General features: G+C 50.5%; 8 protein-coding genes across 8 annotated transcripts; 4 read left to right on the top strand and 4 right to left on the bottom strand.

Moving 5' to 3' along the window:
• Nucleotides 1–449: 449 nt before the first annotated feature.
• Nucleotides 450–3,510, top strand: HD553DRAFT_368283 (uncharacterized protein; the record flags this gene model as incomplete). The annotated part of the gene is made up of 17 exons (XM_046184136.1): nt 450–540; nt 613–655; nt 717–800; nt 880–977; nt 1,050–1,280; nt 1,354–1,469; nt 1,545–1,574; nt 1,634–1,678; nt 1,744–2,054; nt 2,124–2,208; nt 2,275–2,384; nt 2,466–2,533; nt 2,596–2,732; nt 2,797–2,941; nt 3,005–3,097; nt 3,171–3,241; nt 3,305–3,510. 17 exons carry the CDS (start codon nt 450–452, stop codon nt 3,359–3,361), a joined length of 1,815 nt encoding a protein of 604 aa, XP_046038203.1. The 3' UTR covers nt 3,362–3,510.
• A 208-nt stretch (nt 3,511–3,718) lies between these two features.
• Nucleotides 3,719–5,717, bottom strand: HD553DRAFT_340632 (uncharacterized protein; the record flags this gene model as incomplete). The annotated part of the gene is made up of 7 exons (XM_046182569.1): nt 3,719–4,006; nt 4,065–4,198; nt 4,270–5,083; nt 5,144–5,228; nt 5,319–5,381; nt 5,468–5,554; nt 5,641–5,717. The coding sequence occupies 7 exons, from the start codon at nt 5,715–5,717 to the stop codon at nt 3,719–3,721; spliced, it is 1,548 nt and encodes a 515-aa protein (XP_046038204.1).
• A 610-nt stretch (nt 5,718–6,327) lies between these two features.
• On the top strand, nt 6,328–9,392 carry HD553DRAFT_334491 (uncharacterized protein; the record flags this gene model as incomplete). The annotated part of the gene is made up of 18 exons (XM_046182149.1): nt 6,328–6,418; nt 6,498–6,540; nt 6,609–6,640; nt 6,687–6,869; nt 6,958–7,077; nt 7,176–7,308; nt 7,347–7,462; nt 7,540–7,569; nt 7,651–7,670; nt 7,729–7,866; nt 7,947–8,116; nt 8,154–8,262; nt 8,330–8,439; nt 8,509–8,707; nt 8,763–8,904; nt 8,985–9,077; nt 9,151–9,221; nt 9,283–9,392. 18 exons carry the CDS (start codon nt 6,328–6,330, stop codon nt 9,331–9,333), a joined length of 1,851 nt encoding a protein of 616 aa, XP_046038205.1. The 3' UTR covers nt 9,334–9,392.
• A 467-nt stretch (nt 9,393–9,859) lies between these two features.
• HD553DRAFT_368292 (uncharacterized protein) lies at nt 9,860–11,911 on the bottom strand (the record flags this gene model as incomplete). The annotated part of the gene is made up of 8 exons (XM_046184137.1): nt 11,383–11,911; nt 11,128–11,291; nt 10,964–11,043; nt 10,714–10,779; nt 10,287–10,632; nt 10,144–10,218; nt 9,986–10,077; nt 9,860–9,915 (listed from the first exon to the last, which is right to left on the bottom strand). The coding sequence occupies exons 1-8, from the start codon at nt 11,596–11,598 to the stop codon at nt 9,860–9,862; spliced, it is 1,095 nt and encodes a 364-aa protein (XP_046038206.1). The 5' UTR covers nt 11,599–11,911.
• Nucleotides 11,912–13,561: 1,650 nt separating this feature from the next.
• Nucleotides 13,562–16,688, bottom strand: HD553DRAFT_322937 (uncharacterized protein; the record flags this gene model as incomplete). Its single annotated transcript, XM_046181347.1, has 15 exons — nt 13,562–13,596; nt 13,860–13,872; nt 13,928–13,998; nt 14,063–14,155; nt 14,212–14,356; nt 14,418–14,421; nt 14,773–14,882; nt 14,994–15,036; nt 15,100–15,413; nt 15,479–15,523; nt 15,698–15,765; nt 15,868–16,098; nt 16,167–16,433; nt 16,469–16,510; nt 16,610–16,688. 15 exons carry the CDS (start codon nt 16,686–16,688, stop codon nt 13,562–13,564), a joined length of 1,560 nt encoding a protein of 519 aa, XP_046038207.1.
• A 640-nt stretch (nt 16,689–17,328) lies between these two features.
• On the top strand, nt 17,329–18,817 carry HD553DRAFT_348931 (uncharacterized protein; the record flags this gene model as incomplete). The annotated part of the gene is made up of 3 exons (XM_046183422.1): nt 17,329–17,355; nt 17,426–18,167; nt 18,238–18,817. 3 exons carry the CDS (start codon nt 17,329–17,331, stop codon nt 18,720–18,722), a joined length of 1,254 nt encoding a protein of 417 aa, XP_046038208.1. The 3' UTR covers nt 18,723–18,817.
• An 868-nt stretch (nt 18,818–19,685) lies between these two features.
• On the top strand, nt 19,686–20,271 carry HD553DRAFT_322939 (uncharacterized protein; the record flags this gene model as incomplete). The annotated part of the gene is made up of 3 exons (XM_046181348.1): nt 19,686–19,725; nt 19,866–19,924; nt 20,050–20,271. 3 exons carry the CDS (start codon nt 19,686–19,688, stop codon nt 20,269–20,271), a joined length of 321 nt encoding a protein of 106 aa, XP_046038209.1.
• A 143-nt stretch (nt 20,272–20,414) lies between these two features.
• Nucleotides 20,415–22,218, bottom strand: HD553DRAFT_269565 (Endonuclease/exonuclease/phosphatase; the record flags this gene model as incomplete). Its single annotated transcript, XM_046177622.1, has 6 exons — nt 20,415–20,584; nt 20,666–20,905; nt 21,112–21,343; nt 21,534–21,615; nt 21,710–21,834; nt 21,976–22,218. The coding sequence occupies 6 exons, from the start codon at nt 22,216–22,218 to the stop codon at nt 20,415–20,417; spliced, it is 1,092 nt and encodes a 363-aa protein (XP_046038210.1).
• Between the last annotated feature and the right edge of the window lie 450 nt (nt 22,219–22,668).

Genomic DNA, 22,668 nt, shown 5'->3' on the forward strand with positions numbered 1-22,668 from the left:
TGGTAGAAGACGATGCGGTCAAGTACTGTCACCGGCCGACTAGATTGCCACTAAGCACATAGTCTAATACGGAAACGGATACTTCCAGCGATTGCGAGCTTCTCGGCCGCCAAGCCTTTCAACAGCGAGGTTGTACGATGATTTTCCAATCCGTCTGACCTTATCGCTCGAGAAGCTCCGACACAAACGGAAAGGGTGACATGTCTGTATGTCAGCGCCGGTTAGACGATAGTCCACCCTTAAGATCTTTTGTTTCAGATGATCATCGTTGGTGGATCGGCAAGCGGCGCTAGCGATTCATGACCAACCTTCCGCGAGTTCCGCGAGGTATGGATCGAAGAAGCTCGCGGTATATGACTATATTAACATTACTGTAGCCTGTGATCGGAAGGTGCAGTTGAGAAAAACACCACACAGATCTTCCACCGACTGGTCGAAAGCCACTGAATATGACGTCGTTACGTGATATCGTGGAGGACCTGGCGCAGGGTGATGAATCGGAACTTCTGGTCATGAGTTTTGACATCGGTACGACCCAGTGTGAGTCGCCTGGTAAAGTTCTCACCGATTACCACTAAGTCGACTTCATCGTTGTTATGTGTGATCTCCTAGCTGGGGTCGCGATGGCGTATATTGCTCCGCAAGCGCAGGGATGGTGCGCTTGAGTCTTGATTGCTTCGAATGCCCGGTTCCGCTAAGCGTTCGGGACCTTCTAGTCGAGTGCCAGTTGTGATGGAGAAGCTCAACAGTCAGCCGGCAGGAAAAGCTAAGGTCCCGTCGACTTTGTATTACGATAAAGAGTCAGTTCTAGGTCTCAGCTCTCCGTATCTTGCAATTTCACCTAACCTAACTCTTATATGACCCCTTGAACCATCCCAGCGGAAAGTGTCTGGAGGAATGGGGTGCCAACGATCTCAACTCCGCAATGAGAAAAGCTATCGATAAGGGCGAAATATCCAAAAGTGAATGGTTTAAATGTGAGTACCTTCTGTCAGAGCCATTGCTATAGGTTATACATACGATTCACGGCGCGTGTATTCCACTACTAGTGCATATCGATCCGACTAACGCCTCTCAGAAGGAGGCATTCGTAGACCGCTCATCGAAACAACTTCCGCCAGGGATCGGTGCGATTCGAATCTGGGGGGATATGCTTGAGAAACTGTATAGGTCGGCGAGCGAAATCGCTCGTCGAGACTGGGCTATGAACTGGCTTCCTACCCTGAGGGAAGAGAAAAAGGTCAAGTATGTCATCACCGTACCGGTCGCATGGAACCGGGGTGAGCGAATGACGATCACCAATACGACCCCAAGAAGGGATGCTGATTCACGATCCAATGCGCTATAAAATAGACCCGGTCATCAAGATGGCGCTGCGGGCCGAAGCCATCAGAGTGGGTCTCATAACTCAAGAGACGGGATCATGTCTATGTTTCTGTTCCGAAAGTGAAGCAGCTGCTTTGCACTGCGTGAGCATACGATCCCAAAATTCTTTCGAGTTGGCATGGCAGAACAGCTGATATCGGTATTCCTATGGCTACAAGTATGATCAATTGAAGATGATCAACCTGGCAGTGAGTCGTATGGACAGATCATGATTGCTGAACGACGTCCAACTTACCGAGATTATTAGGTCGGAGAAAGATTCTTAGTCATTGATGCGGGAGGCGGGACTGTGGTGAGACTCCAATGCTGTCTCGTAGTCAGTTAGAGGCCATCCCGCTGACTCGAACAAATCACCAGGATTTTACCTCCTATGAGATTACGCAAAAGCAACCTCTCGAACTCAACGAAATTGGAGCCGAGAACAAAGTCTGCTTGTACAACGGGTCGACCTATGTCGATCGGACTTTCTCGGATTTACTGAAGGCTTTTCTGGCGGAGCAATACCCAAAGACGATCCCCTCGCCAAAGCATATTGAGAGGGCCACGAGGTGTTTTAGTGAAAACCGAAAACCAGGGTTCTCGGTATCGCTGAAAGGTCGTGGTCCGTTTCCCCTTGAGCTTTCGGATAATCCCGACGATTACGAGGATGGTGAAATCGAAGTCTCATGGTAAGTTCTGACCGCCTATCAGTAGATCATATACCGCTGATCGACGCCCGGGATCTTGACTCTTCGTAGGGATCTCCTAGAAGCAGCATTTAAACCTCATGTGGACCCGATCGCGAGCACAGCCGCTCAGATAGTTGCAACTGACGGTTTGAAGGTATGTTCTTTCCCTGCTCCTACTTTTGAAAGGTTCAAAGTTCAATTCTATCGAAATCCACTGCAGCATGTCTTTTGCTCCGGAGGGTTCGGCGATAGCCCCTATCTCAGGGAGACGCTTGAGAGGGTAGTAAGGGAAGCCCGAATTATCCAGCCCGAGCAAACGGCCTCTTCTTCGTGAGTGCTTTCCGTTGTCTTAGACTTCCTATTCCTTCGAGCCTAGGACGAGTGAGATTCTGATTGATTGGTCTCTCATAGTGGATCGCGCGCTGTTACCCTGGGAGGGTGCATCTTCGGCTTGAGACCGTGGATCCAGCAGCGCATCAGTGAAGATTCTAGGTCCGTCCAACAGCAAATCTATATTGTTGCTGATTGCTTTTCTTCTTAGATCCCAGTCGGATTGGTTGCACCACTCAACGTAGGCTACACCCTTGGGACACAATCCCTCCCGAAGATGCTCACCGGATCACAAGCTTTCACGGTAACAAAAGAATGACGGGCAAGTTCTCGGTTATTGTGGAGAAGGTGAGACCGATATGGCCTCCTGCTGGTTTACAATCGAACTCTGAGTCATCTCCTACTGGTTCAGAATCAAACGGTTATGGCGAAGGATTATCACTCGAAGCGACTGTATCGAGAGTACGAGTATCCTTTTCCAGAGTCCGAGAAAGCGGAGAGATTCGTCTTAAAAGAATCTGTCGGTCTTGATATCCCGAAATGGGCTGACGATCAGCGTGAGCATCTCATATGGGATTCTCACGCTCCGCTTGTTCCAACGAGGTATCTGTCCTCTTTAGGTGTTAAGACTATCGGAAGTTTTCCCTATACAATCCCTAAAGACGCGCCACATGGCATCGAAACGGCTCCAGATGGTCAGCAGATCGTTCGATGTACGTCTACGTCTTGTCTGTGTTTCCAGCGCATGATCGGAGACAAATCACGCTCATAAATGCTTCTTTGTAGATGATTACGAGGTCCGGATTTACTGCGGGGAGACCGAGTTGAGAGCGGCTGTCTTCAGCCCACAAGGCAAGGTGAGAAAATTGCCCGCTGGTTGTAGACCCTGACTGATACATCTATGTCTGGATATCCACAAGGTTTATGGTCACAGCGCTTACCTTGAGGGCGCCGAATCGGCCATGGACGAGGACTGAAAATTTCCCACTTGGCCATATCAGATGCCAGCCTCCTGCAACCCTGTTCAACATGAGCTTCGCCGCAACGAAAGCTCGATATATTTGATCGTGACACTTCCCTTGGTATCGACTCCGAAACTACGATGTAATGAAGAAGATAAGAAAAGGAGAAGAGTCCCTGTACAGGGCTTTTGGTCTCCATACGTATACGCTCAACCTGTAGTTAACTCTTGACATATACGACTGTCTATGTACGCGATCCTTCTTGTCGGCCTGTCGCATAACATAACTTGAAGACAGGCAGACAACTCGATCATGGCTTGCGATACGGTGTTTCGTGCCGTTGTTCACCGCCACATAACTAACGAGACGACTTCATTCCGCAAGGATGACCAGACATTTTGCTTCGATCCCGTCCGAGCCAGCGAAACCGAAGGAGAGGCATTGTTCTACCGATCGGACCCGAGTTTCAGCTTCGCGATCGTTCGAGAGCGTATCAAGCTCATCCCGAGTGTGTTTTCCAGCTCTGGCGTCCTGCATCACTTGGGCGTCAAACGATTCCCCCTGCATAGGGCAAAGAATCACGATGTCCTTGCTGTCCTTGGACAAGTACCATTGCACCTCCATAGCAAGATCGGTAACGTCATCAAGGATTGCCAAGGCCTGATGTTGTATGGGATGTCAGCTTCACACTGTCAGAGTTCATGTGAGCTCGACGGACCTCATCCGGGATATCACTACATCTCTTTGCTCCAATAGCTTTCAAAACGCCGGCTCGGGTCTCAGCCTGTCTATCCGTCAGGGGCACGCAAAGATCTATCGCTTTGATTGTTGTGGATTTCCAGAGCCTGAAATCTATAACAGAGAAAGCGATCGGGAATTAGCACTACCAGGTACCGACACCACTATATCGTTATCACACCCACATTGCTCGGGTATCTCTTTGGATAAGGTCGTCATCACACGATTGACTGTCTTGCCCAGGCCCGCCAGGAACTTGTCGAAAACGACCCTCCTAAGAACATCTACCAGGATCGATTGCCAATATTCTCTTCGCTCTTTTCGGGTGGTCTGAGGATCGGCATCGGCTTGAGAGATAGTGGTGATGTGACTGGAGAGATCCTTGATCTTTTGGTTGAGTCGCTTCAGCAATCGCAGACATTCCTCCTCCGTCTTATCCGACTGCGGACTCAGCAATGCTAGCGTACTCCTTTCCGCTCGCAAGCGATTGACTTCGGTTTGAGCTTCCCGTAATTGGCTGCTCATCGTCTTGTTGCTGAGGTCGAGTTCGTGTGCAGCCATGATGAGAGAGTCGTACCTTTTCTGGAGCTTGTTGGCGCGGGATCTTTCCTGGGCAACAAGGCCATCGAGGTTTGCGATGTGAGATTCCAGCTTGGCGGTAGTATCTTTGTCCTGCTTGGTCGGCTTGCTGATATCCCTCCTTTCCTCCTCCTCTTCCTCTGTCTCCTCGGCTTCCTCTTCTTCCACCTCGTCGTCGATCTCCTTCCCCTGCTCTGCGTCGTCATGCTCGTCTTTCATGCTTGGCGATGTGCAGATAGTACCAGCTTGAGAGGCGTTGCTGTTCGCTCTGAGTCTCTTAGGTTCCGGGCCAGAGTCGGCATCATCCTCGTCGATCTCGTCATGGTCTCGCTTGTAACCGGCTGTATGACCGGGCGAGCTCATGCGCTCAGTCTTCTGTTCATCTTCGTCATCTGCATCCACATTGATGGGCATTGCACCCTGTGGCCGGCCGTTATCAGCAAGACTCTATGCCATCAAGGGTCTTATATCAGGACTTACCGGCATCTGAGGAACATCCATAGTCTCAGGAGGATCGATCGACAATCTCGAAAGTTCCGCCACAGGGGAGTTCATCGAGGAAGAACTGATCAACGCACACGCGATGTTCTGTTATCAACGACTCCTCCCAGTCATTGTCAGGATCGAAAGTACTCACCACTCAACGATGATCTACTAACCGGTAGGCGTGGGTCGATCCGTACCCTTCTCTTGTACTGCAGCTTGGATATCGCGTGTCCTATTGGATCGTATGGCAATGGATTCATAAAGATCAGTCAAACGACCTTGCATCAGGGTTCGATGCGACTTCACTTAGCTGCTTACCTCTCTCTATCGGAGTAGACGACCTCTCGGATCTCGAATTCTTGAACGTAATATTGTGCGGCTTTCGGGTTGGTGCAACGAGACCTCCTAAAGCAGGGGGTTGGTTGGGGATTTGTTTCACTCCCGGATGATCAACGCCCCCTAATAATGCAGCTGCACAGAGTGCCACTTACGAGGAGACTGGTCTGTACTGGATGGACTTCAGATTGAGTCGGCAGTGAGCACTGTGGTCGATCGATTTCCAGGTCATAGAGGTTGAAGACGGCTTGCCCATCGATCATTGACGCGAAGATGTTGTTGAAATGTCGAATTGGTGATCAGCACGTCAGCACGTCAGCACGATATGTCGCGGGTGTCCCAGCAGCCTACCCATACAGCGCACAGCAATCACAGCCGAGAGGGCAGGAGCGCTGTCGCTCCTCCGTCATACACAGCCGTCATCAGAAGCTAGAAGCTTCTGATCGCGTAGAATTCAACGGGAGCATTTGAAGTGTCTCAGATGGCACACGACGACGGATTTAGCGCCGACCTACCTGTCGCTCGATCCACCCTCAAGCTCGATCCACCGCGCACAGTCCTCGTATCCACCTCTCGCTTAGCTGATGCGACAACGACAAACGGGCAACCGGGTCTGAACGCTTTCTCGGGGATACAGGGGGATCTTATGTCCGGGCTGTGCTGCTAGGATGAATCACCCATCCGGGATGATGGGTGGCCGCACACTCGTGCTCGACGCACATCGATCTTTACAACCTGCAACCTGCAACTCCCATCTACCACCATTCGCTATTATTCCGCGCGACTTGTAAAGAAAAACGACGTCTCTGCCTCTGGTATCTCTGGCCCTCCTTGTCCGAAAGATGACATCCTTTGAAGCACTCGCCAAACGGATGGGGAGCGCAGGCAACAGCGAGCTGTTGATCGTCAGCTTCGATATCGGTACTACCCAGTGTATGTACAGCTTTTCATTTTCTCATGAGTTTGAAACGGCTGACCGATATGATCTGTGGTTCGTTTGCGTTGTTGGTAGCTGGAGCCGCACTGGCTTACATCGCTCCAGAGGGGAAAGGAAGGTAAATGGAGAATCTTCCTTTACGATCGATCCCTACGTTCCATCTCAAGCAAATGGCCATCATCATAGTATCGCCCCGGTCGTGATCGAGAAGTTACCCGGTCAGACTCCTGGTAGAGCAAAAGTTCCTTCCGTTCTCCTCTATAGCAAAGGGTGGGTCACTCGAACCTGCTCGAACCTCTGCTAACCAGAACGATGCTGACTGTATCGAGGTGCCTCCTTTCAGAGGCAAATGCTTAGACAAGTGGGGCTCACAAGTCGGCAAACTTACGAAAGAGGAGAAGGAGGATCTCAAGTCAGGGAAGATAGTCAAGGTCGAATGGTTCAAGCGTATGTTCTGCCTGTTCTCTATCCTCTCGCTGTGTGGTTTGTGATTAGATACTCAGCTCATCGATCCTTATCTGGTCTTATACTTTAGTGCACATCGATCCAGAGCAAAACAACAATGCTACCCATCTGACCGAGCCTACTAAACGACTACCCAAGGGCAAGAAGGGAGTAGATGTCTGGGGTGAGTATTTGGGCCGACTCAGCTCAGGTGAGTTTGTATTTTGATCGCCTTAGGACTGGAGCGGAAGTCAGCGCTGACCAGTGGACAAATCGATTCTGAATGCCGATCTCATTGAACAATTATAGCGGCTAAGGAAGCGATCAAGACCGACTACCATATCACTTGGCTGGAAGAACTGGAGAAGCGGGGCAAGGTCCGATACGTGGTGACGATTCCGGTTGCTTGGCAGAAAGGCAAGTTGATTCTCATCGCGAAGCTGTCAGCAGCCCAATCTGTGGCTAACTTGCCTTTGACAGATGCAACGACCATGATGGCGCTCAGGAAACAAGCTGTGCGTGTAGGGCTTATCAAGCAAGATACGATGTCAAACTTGAAGTTCTGTTCGGAGAGCGAGGCCTCCGCGTTACACTGCGTAAGCGATCGAGACCGAGAAGTGAAACGCCTCTGCGTGCGTCGAACCATTCGCCTTGAATCCTGTCCTTTACACAGTACGAGCGATCGGCCATCTTAGACCTAAAGGTGAGCCAGAGCTTGATAGAATCGTGGATCAATATGGCTGACCGAGCTCCTAATAGCGCAATGACGTCTTTTTGGTACTAGATGCTGGTGGCGGAACTGTCGTAAGGCCACCCAGTATTGGCGGATAGACCATTGGCTAATGACGAGACAATGCGACAGGATTTTACTTCGTACCGGATCAATCAGACCGATCCGATCCGTCTTGAAGAAGTGGGGCTGGCATCGAAGGTTTGCCTCTATAGTGGTTCGACCTACATCGACAAGTCGTTTCGACGAGTTATCAAGGATCACCTACAGGTACAGTCGAATCGAACCAAACACGTGCCCTCGCAGGATTATAACGATGTCTTCCCTCATGACACAATCCTATTATACAGTCAAGCTACCCCAAAACACAAGCGGTCTCTGAGATGCACATCGACAAAGCAGTACAAATGTTCTCGTATGAAGCAAAACCAGATTTCACAATGAAGGACGTATTGCCAGGCTGTTGGAAGATCTCAGAGAATGAAGATGATTTCGAGGATGGCGAAATCACGGTACCCTGGTCAGCGAATTCCGTGACATCTTACTGATAGGTTCAGGTACTCACAACAGCTACGCGACAGGAGAGTTATGGCGCTGGCTTTCGATGAGCATGTCGACAAGATCGTTCAATCAGCAGGGCATATTGTCGCGGACGAGAAGCCGAAAGTAAGTGTGCCATCCGTTGTAATGTTGGACATATTCATGGGATCTGACACCTTCATCTCGCTATCAGTACATATTCTGTTCAGGGGGATTGGGAGACAGTGTATATCTCCGCGAGAAGTTGGAGATGCATTGCTCCAATGTCAAGATCGCACAGCCGGACAAGCAAGGATCTTCCACGTGAGTGTACCGATATAGCCCATCCCGAACTGACCGCTGAGATGTGGGAGTGCTAATCGATCAATCTAGCGGATCTCGAGCTGTTACGCTGGGAGCGTGTATTGCTGGCCTCCGTAACTGCGTCGAGAAGCGAAACGTTTCGGTGTGCATCGGCTGCACTACAGAACGAAGAGTTCAGCCTTGGGAGACTGTGCCAATGGGTGAGACGACCAGGCGCCAACATGGATGGACCTATCTCACCAACAGATTTACTGTGATCATCAACCCGGTAAGTTAATGACTATGCTCCTGTCATCAAAGAACTTATTTACCCGTTGAAACAGAACATCAATGTGGGTGAGAAAGAACATTACGAGAAAACACTTTGTCAGGAATTCCCGCATCCTTTGAAAGGTCCAGGTCGGTGTACCTTGAAGATACTGCAAACCCACTCCAAAATTGTGCCAGTAAGATCTACTGATCCAGGTGTGTACTAGTATATGGTCGGCAAAAAACGATCTTTCTCCGATCGCTGAATTATTTTCTTTCCTGTGAACTGGTCTTAGTGCTGAGCGAAATTGGACAATTCAGTTTCTCTATTCCGGTCCATGCTACTCACCGGATCCAGCTTGCTCCCGATGGAACATCTATCGCCCAGTGTAAGTCACCCTTTGATTTCTTCAATTCTTGCTTGCATTATAACACCGACAACCACAAATCTCGACTTCACAGATACTTTCAAGGTGAAGGTATTTTATGGGGATACTGAACTGCGTGCTGCCGCCTATACGCTGGAAGACGAGGTAGGTCAACGCCGACATGCAGTACGCTCGATGAGCTGGTACTAAAGCTCGGCTATAACAGGTCTTAGGGGGAAATACTTTCCTGGAAGGTCCTGCTAAGATCCAGAAATGATACAAGCTGCTACACTCCTCTCGCGGTATCGGGTTATAGGATGTGATGGCGTTTCAGAGGGGCTCGACTGCAACTGCGTCGCTGGCACGCGCAAACGATGTATCCTATATCGATTCAGGCCTGTCACCACCATTGTCATATCGGAAATCATCGATTCAGGCCTGTCACCACCATTGTCATATCGGAAATCATGTATGTCTAGCAGCAACAGCAAGTTAACATCATATATCAACGTTCTATGACATGGTCGAGATCACCTTCAAGTGCTTGCATAGCCGAAAGCAGCTTTCCCGATGATCGATACCATCTGCTACTCATAGCAACTAGCTAGATACACGGAAGAGATAGAAAGGCGCAGTAACGTCCATGAAGAAACCAAGACTGGAGTAATAGTAGATTTAGTAAGGTAAAACAGTCGAAGTATTGTCCGTATCTAGGTTGTCCATCACGAAAAGGAAAGAAGAGAAAGAAGAAACCCCTAAAGAACAGTACTCTATCTATACGACCGAATCCGGAGGTCGGTCGTTCATAGAGCCACGCAGACGCTGTCGACCAGCTTAAAACCGGTGGCGCAGTTGTATGCTACAGGATGAGAAAGACGGTCGATGTCAGTGGCATGGTTTCGGATGACAGTGATGAGGGCGTAGCGCACCTTCGCATTGTCCGGCATTGCAGGTGACGGCCCTGACACCGGGAAGAGCGGTACAGTCGACACCCTCGCCAGTCGAAGCGCATCCACCACAGCTGTACACAGATCGATAACTCATCGTCAGTGGGATGAGCTGTGGCGAGAAGGGAAGCATGACGTACCTCTCGAGCTCGGACTGAGTATCGATACATTCGTAAGACCACGAGTGGTCCAAGGAGGCGGTGCCGTTGACCGAACTGGATCGATACTCACGGTGTATCAGCGCGTCTGTTCTCAATCGAAACCCGGGCCAACCCTGACTCACCAAGCTTGCAACCTTCCGGGACAGTACATAGCGTTCAACTCTTCCTGCTGGATCTCAAGCTGCTCCTGCTCAGTCCTCAGCTTGACGGCAGCCTGAACACGTTCCTCAACGGTCCTCTTCCAGTGATGACCGTTGTTGTAACCGTGCTTGTCGTCCTTCTTGTCCTTGTCGTGGCCGTGTCCAGGCTGAGGCTTAGGCTTGGGCTTCTCGTCCTTGGGAGGTTGACCATGAGGAGGCTTAGGCTTGGGCTTGTCGTCCTTAGGAGGCTGGCCGTGAGGAGGCTTAGGGTTACCAGAGGGAGTAGCGGGGGGTTCACAGCATTGGGTGTTGTCGTTCCAGTCGTCGCCTACACATCGAATCAGGAAGAACGTTGGACTCAGTAACATGTCACGCAGGTTGATACAAACGTCAGAAGGATAGGACTTACAATCGGGAGCAGGGGTGTGAGGAGTCTCGGGCCGGCACTTCTTGGTCCACTTGCACCAGTACCATCCTGCAAACGCAGCCGACAAGCGTACAATCTCAGATCAGCATGCAGTTCGAAAGTTCTCCAAGGGATCTCGAGCAAAGGAATCTCGAGCAAAGGAGAAGCGAAAGGAAGCAAGGCGGAAGAAATCGGGATCGAAGGTGGGTGAAGGGAAGGGAGTGAAAGGACGAGGTCGGGCGATCGGACGTACCTTTGGGACAGGTCTTGCCCTTAGGACAATCTCCCTTCGAAGGAGTGTTCGGTACACACTCCTTGGACCTCTCGTGCCACCTGTCGCGGATGTATGGGATCTGATCAGCATCTTAACCCAACGCCTACGCGAACGCCGAGGAACAAGGCGCGGACGCGACTCACCACTCGCTAGGCTTGCAATGTTGCTTGTTCTTCGTGCACTTGTTCAAGTTCGAGTTCCACGTGAAACCTTCTCCACAGTCGCACTCGTTGACCTCTTTCGGGGGAATACAGCATTTTTCCCATTTGTGCATGTACCAGCCGATCGGGCAGTCGATGTCACGGGGCTGCAGGGGTACGAAAGAAAGATGGAGGATCAGCATGCTGTGGTGGTGCGATAACTTAAGGCTGAAGAGGACGAAAGGAGAGGGGACTCACGGGCGTCTTGGTCTTTTCGCTACAGCAAACGGCCTTTCCCTTTCCGCCGATGTAAGTGAAGAACGATCCTCGGGAACTACAATCGTCTCGTTCCTTCTGCGGGGCTTTCGAGTTTCCACAGCCCCAGTTTACGGGTTGATGGAATTTGCCCCAGGTGGCGGTGACCGAGGAAGCTCCGAGGAGGGCGACGGTGATAAGTGCTTTGATGGAGGGCATCTTTGTCGTGATTCGTTTAGAGGGTTGAGGATTGACGTAGGACTAGGTGAGAGATGAGAGGAGATGATCGAGTCTATCGAGGTGTGATGGGAAAGATACGGTGGTAGGTGGGCGTCGGATCCAGTCGGGCGTGAGGAAAGTGAAGGGAGTGGAGTGGTGTCGAATGAATACGACGAAGTGATAGGGAGAAGAGGCCGAACCAGTCTTTGATGGAGAGAAGAGAAGAAGAAGAGAGAGGATGTGAGTGAAAGGGGGAAAGCGTCGAGAACGAGTCGGGGTTGAATGGTTATATACGTTCCCCGCCCCATCATCGCCATCAGCGTTCGCGATCAAAGGGATCGAGTCGCCGGAACATCAAACGTCAACAACAAACGAGAAAATGCGACCAACGTGGTGTCGCCCGGTCGGTCGTCGCGCCGATGTCGTGCGGTCATCCTTTAATCAATGAACTTTGATCGCTTGCAAGCTAGTTGTCGCGTTTCACGTCTACTCGCTTCAGTCCCCGCCCTCGAGGGTGGAGGTCATCACACCCAACAGACCCTAGCGCATCTGATGGAAGGGAGTTCTCGACACCTTCGATCTCCCTTTGAAACTCGATCGAAGGTCAACTCCCCCTTCCTTTGATCCTTTGATCTTCCCGCGAAAATCCTTTGATGACGACACCCCCGCTCCACCCTTCAGCCGCGGTGAGTGAAAATCAAAAAAGATGAAACGCGGAGCTTCGATCGGCATTTCCTCCCTCTCCGCCACGCGCGGTCGCGGTGTCGGCCGCCGGGAATCGCGCGACTACCCGTTCATTATGGTATATGCTTCGGGCTTCCCGCTCCACCAGCCTCGGGATTGAACCATATCAACAGTGTACATGACAACATCGGTCGACAACGACAGCGCTCGAGCCGATTGGGCTTGTCTCCGGGGTTTCATCCATGCTCATGTCGGCCGGTTGATTGACTTTTGTACGCAGGTACTCAGCTGTGCGCTGCCTCTGCTTATGCGTCGCCTGTGCTGTGTCGCTCGGCTCCTACCTGTCGAGCCCGCACCTTCCCATTCTTCGGCGGAGTCCTAAGCGATCGAAAAATGCAAAGTGACACCACAATCCTACCCGGCATCCGGTTATTCCGACGGAGAAACACAAAGAGGAACAAGACAAAAGACTCCCGAACAACGAGCGCGCAACAAAGAACGGGGCGGGGCGGGGGCGACGCGAATTTAATCACCCGGGGGCAAATCCCAAGGCTGTGTCGTATCACATTGCGGTGTCGTCTCGATCGTGGCTTTCGGGCTGGGCGTGGCGTACAGTACGTGTGCGTTTCATCTTCCTCTCTTCATCAGATTCGATCGTGATCGTATTGACGTTGCCGGGTGAGGATCGATGACCACGGGCGCAAATCTGGGGGAATCGCGGATTGAGGGTTTGCCGGCGTTTCAGCGTTCAAGGTGGGTGGTTTGGAATGAAACGTCTTGGGAATCGAAATTCGGGGAGCACTTCATCCCCGAACACGAGCAGAGGCTCAAAGGCTTTTTCGTCGCAAATTCCAGTTGGATTGACTGGCCCGAGTCAGGTTCGACATCAACCCGGTGCGATTGTCCGAAGTAACGTCCGCGCGTCCGTCCTATCTGTCGCAATGTGCAGGAACAGAGGAGGTACCAACTCCGAGATCGATTAGCCCTGTGCGGATGATAGCTAAATTGAACCAAGTCTTCGGGACTTATTAATAAGATACTGGATGGGTGATCAAGAACGATAAACTTGTAACTTAAAGACTACGAGCATCGAAAGACCTAGGGTGACGATGATGGCGACAGGCCCTCAACAAGGCTACCTTTTTCGCACTCGCAAGGAGTGCAGTCGTGGCTGCGATATACAGCTAATAGTAAGCCTCGCAAAATCTGGTTCATGCAGATAATTTGCGCCCACGTTGTTTTTTCGGATCAGAAAGCGCTAAGAATCGAAGCTTATAGTTCAATTCCCCATTTGCATAATATTCGTCTCTCGATCTGCCAAAGCTAAACAAACAGTCTACTTGATTATTTGCTGCCTATCCCCTTTCACTTGAATCACGCGCCAAGTTGACGCTACTCTTCTATATGGTGCTCGCAGGCTATACGCCACCCATCGCCTATACTCGTGTTTTCTGCTTCTAGTTGCGCCATCGCCTGTGCGGTTTCAGTCATCTATCATAATCGTCGGCCATGTTGTATGCGGTGATGATGCGCTCATCTTTTGCCTTTTATCCTCGCAGGACCCTCAAGGAACGTACTTCCCCCAAGCACCTATATATCAACCATGTCAACGTGGCTTTTCCGTAGCTCGCTTGATTCCACTCACTTCCCCGTCAAGGCTGTACGCCGCCGCACGTAATTCGGTCTCTCCGTAATATACCCGGACTTCGAAAGGGTCTTTAAGCCGCGCCAGACGTTCAGCGGGATTAATACAAGGAAGAGCCAATCTGGAGCAACTCACACATGGCCAAACGAGTCCCGTCTGGGGCTTTCTCCACGGTGTGGCTAGCGTCGGCCGGGATGAAAAATTCGAACTTCCCAACCTCACGGGCAGCTGTCAAGAGTACACGTTAGCGAGGACAGTAGTTGCTTATGCAGGGTAACGCTTACAAGGATCGGTCGTCCTTTTTGGTGGCGTTTTAGCAGTGGTTGAAAAGATAGTTAGAGAGCAGTCCTCTCCGAGACCCTTTACCGGGTAATCAACTTCTTGAATGATTGTAGTTCTATGGAAAGCCTCAGCACCAGCGGCGCGGTCCTATCGTAGCCATGAATACGTCCTGAGTCTCGTTGTTTGCTGATTCTGACTCGATGCTCACCAAGCTGTTGATCGGTGTGAACCGATTATCAAGATAAGTCCACCCACACCGCCGGCTGACGTAGGTGGCCTCTCCTCGTGGAACTTTCTGCCAGGACTGCAGGCGTTTTTCCGTCTCGCAACCGAGCAACAGGGTCACTTAAGAGGAGTGAGGTTGTAAGCATGGCAACATCAGACGCCAGATTACTTTGGTAACCTATCAATACTCACAGCTGCGCTTTTCTACCCAGTTACGTAGTTCGAAAAGACATGCGCCCAGAGTGACGGCCCTCGATCCGCTGAGGTAAAGCGAAAGAGTTACCGGATTGAACTCTAGGCCTGGGCATCGATGTTCGTCGCGAGTGTAAAATACTCACGATGAAGAAGCCGTTTGATCAGGTTGAGCAACTTTGAAAGATTTGGATTCCATTTCTAGTCTTTCTCGTAGGTAAAGAGAGTCTCCCAGACCGCCGGAGCAGAAAACATACTGGACAACGATAGCAGTCTCGTCAGAAACAGCCAGGCAGACCATCAAACGAAATTGCCCTCAACTAACTTTTGGTGCTTCTTTTTTTGCAATATGTACGGCACTTCTCACTATAAGATCGACGTGTTGATCAAAGGCGGATTTCATCAAAGTCCTGTAAAGATATCTCACACATGAATATTTACCTCAGTCTTCTGGCTCGTGATAGGTGACATACCAAGGGACCGACACTTCGCCTTCGTCGTAATCGACCTCGTTGTCAGAGATCGCGTAACAACCGGGCGGAGCATCCTTGGTCGTAAAGCTAAACTCGAGTTTACCGAGTGTAGCAAAGAGCATTCCTGCCTTATCCAAATGCTTGTCAGGGACTGTCGGCGATTTGGTGTATTCCGAGATCAAATGTTCCTTCAGTAAAGCTCGGAAGGACTTGTCGATGTAAGTCGATCCATTATAGAGACAAAGTTTGGAGTCCGATCCAACTTCCTCCATACAAAGGGGGTCGATCTTGGTTATGCGATAGGAAGTGTAGTCCTGTATATCAGGTCAATCATTCAGCGGGAAGTTCTGATTGTCATCGAGTGGACGTGAGGACACACCACTGTACCCCCACCGGCATCAACGACCAGGAAGACATCGTCGGGCTAGAATCATGATCGCTTCAACATCTTAGCTTCTACTGGTTGCATGTATACGTTAGAGCTCATCTTGAGGTCAAGAAGAGCCGAACGGGAGTACTGGTGAATCAGAACACGATAAGCAACTCTGGCACATAGGTTAAAACGACAGATGCAGTACTGACACAATGCAAGGCTGACGCCTCGCTCTCCGAACAAAATCGAAGGTTGGTAGCCGTGTTTTTGTTGATCAAACCAATCTTTACAGCCTGTGTTCGTAAGTCCATCATCGTCTGTGGATCTAGAGCAACCGTTCGTAAGTAAGACGGTGAATCTTTGATGCATGATGATCTGTGCGGAATCGAGCTTACTTTTGAGCCAACCTACAGGTATACTAACTATGTAGCGGACTTTGTGGCTTTGTTCTAGTTCCTCTAGCCACGTAATGTTGTAGTCGTTGCGGATCGCTTGCTTGGCTGCACTGCTAAGGCGTCCAAGGAATTCTCCCCACAGTTCCACCCCCTGTTTGCCTTCGGGTAAGCGCTTCGAAGGTTCCTCTGCGATCGCTCTGACATCCCGCCGTTGTTCGGGGTCGATATGAACTGTATCGTAGCACCAGAACACTACCTGAGCGTCTGACTCCGATGCAATTGACGTTCACTACGCTCACTTTTGAACCATTCAGCTAATTGTAATTCGCCCTTGCTAATCTTAGTTCGCTCCTCTTTCGAAAGGTTGGTGAGTTGAGAACCCCACTTGTCTTGACAAACACCGCTGTAACCAGAAAGCCAAGTTAGCGCGAGACCGAGCACTTCGTCTCCTAGTTGAACGTGCCTCTTGTCATAAAGAAGGATGGTTGGTACTTTTGCCCTCCCAGGCGTTTGCCCCGGGAGTTTCTCCAGTACAGTAGGAGGGATGCTGAGATATGTAGAATAAGCTGCGCTCTTTTACTGATTACCGAAGATCACTCACGTTCCCTTTCCTTGGGGGCCATATAGGTAAAGGCCGCTCCCGCTAAGCCATGGTAAGCAGCGCAACAGGTTACATTTATCAAGTCTTGAGAACACGTACACTGGGTTGTCCCGACGTCGAAGCTGACAACAAGGAGCTCACTGCTTCCTTCAGTTGTGAGCTCTTTGGTGAGAGTGTCGAACGAATTCATATTGAGAAGATGTGAATTGAGGTCAGACATCGAGGTAGCGATGTTTCCAGAATGCTTTGCCCTTTGTTCTCGAGGTATACGCCGCCAGCCGCCAGATATATATACGTAGATGCTTCTTCGCTTCGCCCAGCGTTCCGATCCTAACAAGAGTCCGACTAATCGACGAGACGGCGCGGAACAACAGTAAGTGCTGTGGATTCGCCAATCTGTTGAGATAAGTGGATCTTCATAAAGTCTAATCTCAAAGGACTTTGATCCGGACGAGCGAATTGATAACAGCGCTAATCCTGGATCGGCGATCCACTTCGGATCCGGTACAAAACCCTTCCGACTTATACGGAGAGGGCAACGGACATACCTTCTCAACCTCTTGAGGTATAGCAAAACCCTATTGTTCTTCCAGATTTATCCAAGATTGTTCGAAGATTGTAAGCCATCATCATTCCGGTGCGATATAAATCACTATTGTTATATAAGACTGTAATTCGATAGTAAATTCTTGCTTCCTGGATCTTTGATGCTCGAGTCGCAACGAATCCATACAACAAACAATTCTGATATGATCGATATGATGTATATCTACGACAAAGGCAAACCAAACGAAGCCACTCCTCTGCCAGAACCCCCCCAATCGCTACGTGCGAGATCAGAGGATACGTGCGACTCCATTATGGAGATCGATGATTGCGCGATCCCGGTGAGCAGATTCGCTCATCTTCACTAAATGAGCATGTTGAAATCTGCTTACTGATCGCTCTACCAAACAGGGCGCCATGCCACAAGGTGGCTCATCTACCCTTCAAGGCCCAGCTAGGCGTGACCAGCTGCTACGAAAACGCCAAATCGACGAGATCAATGAGCTGTCGATGACATCTCTTCCTGGCAATAACAAGCGGCTTCGAATTGCCGCCTACGCTTGGGATAGCAACGAGCCGGGCTCCTGGGATAATATGTCTGACATTGAGGATGAAACTGCCAAGAAAACCCTCTCACTCGAATGCGCTGTTACCGCTGAGGCAGAACAAGCCATTGAGATGAAACGGCTCAGAGCGGAGGTGACGAGTCTCAATCGTCTCGTCGACAAAGAGCGATCTCAGCATTACAGTTGTCAGAATGAACGAGATTTTCTGCAACAGAGAGTCAGGGAGCTGAGAACCGAAAACCATCTATACCAGACGCATTTACGCGAGTCACAGGCCGCAGTGGAGCGTCTGCGCGGGGCGCGGAGCGAGGTGGTCTTACTGACCCCGCACGCAACAAAAACCGACGAAGAACATCTTCGATCTCTGCTGGGCCTGAACCAGAAGGTCAAGGACTTAGCTCAGCATCTCCTCAAAACGTACCCAGCTCTCGCTGCCGGTGCGACTTCCGGTTTACGCCGCCGAGACCATGCTCAATGGTGGTTGAATGACATGCTCAATACGGTCATCTTCAAAAAGTACTTGGCTGCTGTCCAGCTCAATATCTGTCGCATCATTGCAGACTTAGCGAGTGAGATCCCCGTCCAGCGTACGTTTCTTGGCCTTCAAGAGGTTCCATGCTATCGAAATCGACGTTTGACGCATTGCTCTTGCAATAGACCGGAACATCTGGAAGGCGATGACGGCAAAGGCACTCAACGCGCATCATCCGCTAGAGGATAGAAAGAGACAAGCCGCCGCTCACGCCAGCAACCTTCTCTCGTCTTATTGGCACAAGGTTTTCTCTAGCGAGGTATGTCTGCTTTTGAGTTTGGTTCCTTCCACGCTTGGGGTGAGGCATGAGATTGAATGTCTTCCATCTTCACACCCAATCAAGACCCGTCACATCATCGAAAGGATCATTTTCACAGCCGTAGAATTGCAGTGGGATATCGTCAAAGAAGGCAAAGATCTCCAGACTATGTGGGCACAACCAGGCGACATGTTTGACCCTAATTGGATGGAGAACGTGAGGCCCGCCAACGATGACGATGAGCCGGATTTCTCGGTCGTCGAGCCGAAGAAAGTAAAGAAGGCCATCGCTTTTGGCGTTCGTACATCTGCGGCTGTACTTCAAAAGTGTTCAGTCGCTTTAGAGGAATAGATTCCCTTCTTCCCGTCTGTTTGCAGGCGACGCATACTCGATATAGGTAGATCAGTCCAAGACACACGATACGATATGTCGCGGGCACTCTTTCCCTTCTTTCTTACGATTCTCAGTCTGACATTCTCGTCGTTGTAATCCAGTAGACATCAATGGGACAGAATTTACGCCTACAGTTTCCCGATCGGGACCTTGATAAATCGTTTGTAAGATAGCGATCGACCCATTATTTCCCGCTCTGGTGTAACGACGTTGCGCCAGCAGCAATCGCAGCAGGAGTACCGATATGATATACCGCAGTTTCCCCGCAACCGAATGAGGTCATCGGCCTTTGAACCTAATTGAACACAATTCACCGGCGATCCGTTGATCACCAGCGTTGATGGCTTGTAGCAGGGATACCCACCTTTTTGACCTTCTCAGGCTCAAAAAGTGAATTCTATTGAAAGTGGTCGTCAAAGTTCCATTTGCAATCGGGCAGCCGTGCACAACCGTCTTCTTTTTCTCTTCCGACAGGGTGGTTGATCGGACAATACGATCTTCTGGAATCCGTCAGGATACTGCCATATTCTAGGTGGGAACCTGATAAATGGCGTGGAGCGATGTCTGTAACGCCCACCAGCAGAGGCGCGCGCTACCAAGAAAGGCAGTTATTCGGTCTGGATGTATATTTGATTATCGTCACAACTGCAGCAGGTTTGATGAAGAGGCGCTGAAGAATTTAGGTATGAGGTCCGCTTGACGACCTTTCAACCGATCACCAATTTGATATCCTCTTAGGATTTACCGGACACAGTCTGGGTGCGTGTTTGTCTACGCAGGCAAGGTCAACTTGTTCACAAACGCCCACGAACGGGTGGTCTCGCCCACTAATATGCTAGAATTGCTGACTGAGAACCGTTCATTACATTGAGGCTCAGCTCAATTATGTACTTACAACCGCATGAAAGATGTTAGAGCAAGATGGCGAAGACCGGTTCCTGTACCCAGAAGATACGGCGAGGTGAGTTGTCGAAAAGCCTCGAGCAGTATTGGAACGGAAAGTCATACACGGCACGCCGAAGAGACCTGGACGAGGGCGTTGTTGATCCTTGCGACGAATTGGGCGACCGCCTCTTGCACGCTACTCACAGTCTTCCGTAGTATTTGTGGAGAAATCCGCGCTCTGGGCAGTACTAGGTAACAAAATCTTTTGCGGTCCAGTGAGGCGAATCGGGCTTCTCGGGCCTGATGTCTTATACAACATATGGAAACATGAACTTGTCTTATGGATGGTCAACCTTGGCCTCAAAGTGGTTGAGGTCCTGATCAACATGATTATAAACAGGTCTTTGGGTTCTTTGTTCATCTTCATGGCGAGTTAGATTACCCTAGCAGTCCATGTCTACTGCTTGAGGAATTGGAGGAGGTCATTCATCTGGCAGCGGACCAAGTCAAGGTGCAACAAATTGGCAAGGCAACTTCCACAAGGCCAACAATTGTGGCAACTGGTGATTCGCCGTGGTCGCCACGATTGGGCGATCGTCCACGACCATTAGTCAAGACCTGACCGTGCTTTATACTCAGAGCTCATTAACACGACAAGCGCTGTCGTTGTCGAAGAGTATCTACATCCAGCCGTTTACATTGTTGATGACTATACAACCGTATCCAGCGACTTACAACGCTGCGCCAAACCATGTTAAATTTACTTTACGTTCGTTTCCTCAGTTCGACCCCTACGGCCCGATGATCCGACCACCTTCCCACCCAACCCGTCTCATCCCCCTTTCCTCCTATGACATTATCGATCACTCCATATCTCTCCACCTCCCACCCTCCCCTTATATCTTCCGCGTGTACTCCCATCAGGTTCTCATCCTCTTCAATCTCGCCAACGGGTGCGCTCCATGATTCTTGCTTTTGTACGCTCTTCCTGCTCAACCTCCGATCCAACCTCGTACTCGCGAGCAGAACCAAATCAATCGGGTCGTCCACCTCACATCCCGGGTGTGTAAAACCCGTATACGTTCCTTTGTGCCCGTACGGTGCAGACATTCTCCCTTTAGTGTGTTTGTTCTGGCGTCGGTTCAGTATGAGGCGGGTGTCGAGGAAATACATGTCGTCGCCCTTGGAATGAGGGAGCGGGTCGCGGGAGATGGCGTGAGTGTAGCCTTCTTCTCTGGGGTCGTCCGTCGGGGCGTCTGTCCAGCATTCGTAGGCTCGATCAGCGCTCGAATCTGGAGAGGTATCGAAATTTGCGTTGGGGACTTACTGAAATCGCCCATCCAGACGACCAGACCTTCTCCCTTCCCTCTCTCGCCCCTTGCTTCCTCTTCTTCTTCATCCTCCTCCTCCCCACCCCAAGTCCCCCATACGTCCAAATTTTTCCGCCCGAGACCCTCATGACCTCTTGCCCCTCTCTCGGTTTCGCCAGCTTTCTCCGTGTCGAGCTCGGCTTCGATCATCCGCACCCAACCGTTCATCAACTCCCGAATGATCCAACTCGCGCGTCCTCGAGATTTCTTCCCTTGGTCATCGTAGTGCGTGTTCACCAGATGAATTAGGTCCGAGGCGGTCCTCGTGGTGGAGGTGCTGGACTTGTCGTATAGCGTTAAGAAAGTTGCTATCCTTGTCTGGGCCTATGAGTACATCATCATGAGACGCGGTGGGATGCAATGTGAAGCAACGGCGGACGATATGGAATGACATGACATGACATGACATGACATGACCATGACATGGTTGGTCAAAGGATGATGCTTTCCATCAGAAACGATGCTCATGTATGAAACAAGATGAAGGATCGTAAGGGGGGGATAATCTACTCACGGCATCCCAATCCTTTGAACCTGGTTCGTCAGGATGTTTCGATAGCCATTTCGTCCCCCATGATATCTTTTCGAACCGTTCTCTACAGTACGTCCCCCGTGAAGAAGGAAACGAGGAAAGCAAGACAATATAAATGAAGTTGTTAGTATATCGAGTTACAGATATGAGGCTTGAACTCACGTATTGTAGAAGATCGGCTATATTCCCCACCCTTCTGACCATCATCACGACCGACCCCTACGTAAGTCCATCTGGGGCCTAGAAGGGATTGGATGTCGCGGAGTTGGTTGTGGAGGACTTCCTAACACACCAAGACGACCAGAGTGAGACTCAGTATCGGTAGCCCGGAAGAGAGATCGGGTTTTCGAATTCGTATTGAGAAAGAAAGAACGGGATTGAGAAGGGCGAGATCAATTCAAAGGGATTCAAGGACGTAACACACCTGAAAACCGATAACGTCCGCACCCCAGAACCATAACGCGTCGACCAACCTGCTCCTCCGTTCAGCCCAGGGTCGTTCTTTGTAAGGGTCCTCCAACGTCCAATGTCGGCGTGGGGATTGGATGGTACCATTAGGAGGAATGGGGACCGGGTGGGAAGAGAGACCGTCGAACCGGACATTGCAGGTTATGATACGGAGTGTCGTTTCTGGTGGTAAAGTTGAGGAGGAGAAGCGGGAAGCCATGGTTTGCAAGGATGTGAAGGCGATCAGGCATGAGATGGCAAGGGGTATGGTGTATGGCGATTTCATCTTTGTACTTTGTCTCTTGTCATTCGCCCGAGTTGAATATGAGAACGAGTTGCGTGTGAATCAAATGGCATCGATCTCGAAACCATGATCATATGATCATGAGATGATGCTTGATGATGCTCGCGCGGAGAAAGCCGTATACCCCCCCTCCCAACTTCATCTCCGGAAACATATCCTCGACATGCTGTACCGCTTCCTCTCGCTGAGAATCGCACTCAGACATCGCTTCAGAGCTCGACAATGAGCAAGGCAACCCCTGTTTCTCACTGTACCAGTTGAGGAAGATGGAACAGACGATTTCGTTGCGTATCCACCGGTCCACCCCCATCGGAAGCATATAGACTCACTTCCGGAACCAAAGTACTTCCGAAATGAATCACGTGA

Source organism: Filobasidium floriforme (assembly GCF_021052385.1).
Source record: "Filobasidium floriforme strain CBS 6241 chromosome Unknown HD553scaffold_6, whole genome shotgun sequence".
Taxonomy (NCBI): domain Eukaryota; kingdom Fungi; phylum Basidiomycota; class Tremellomycetes; order Filobasidiales; family Filobasidiaceae; genus Filobasidium; species Filobasidium floriforme.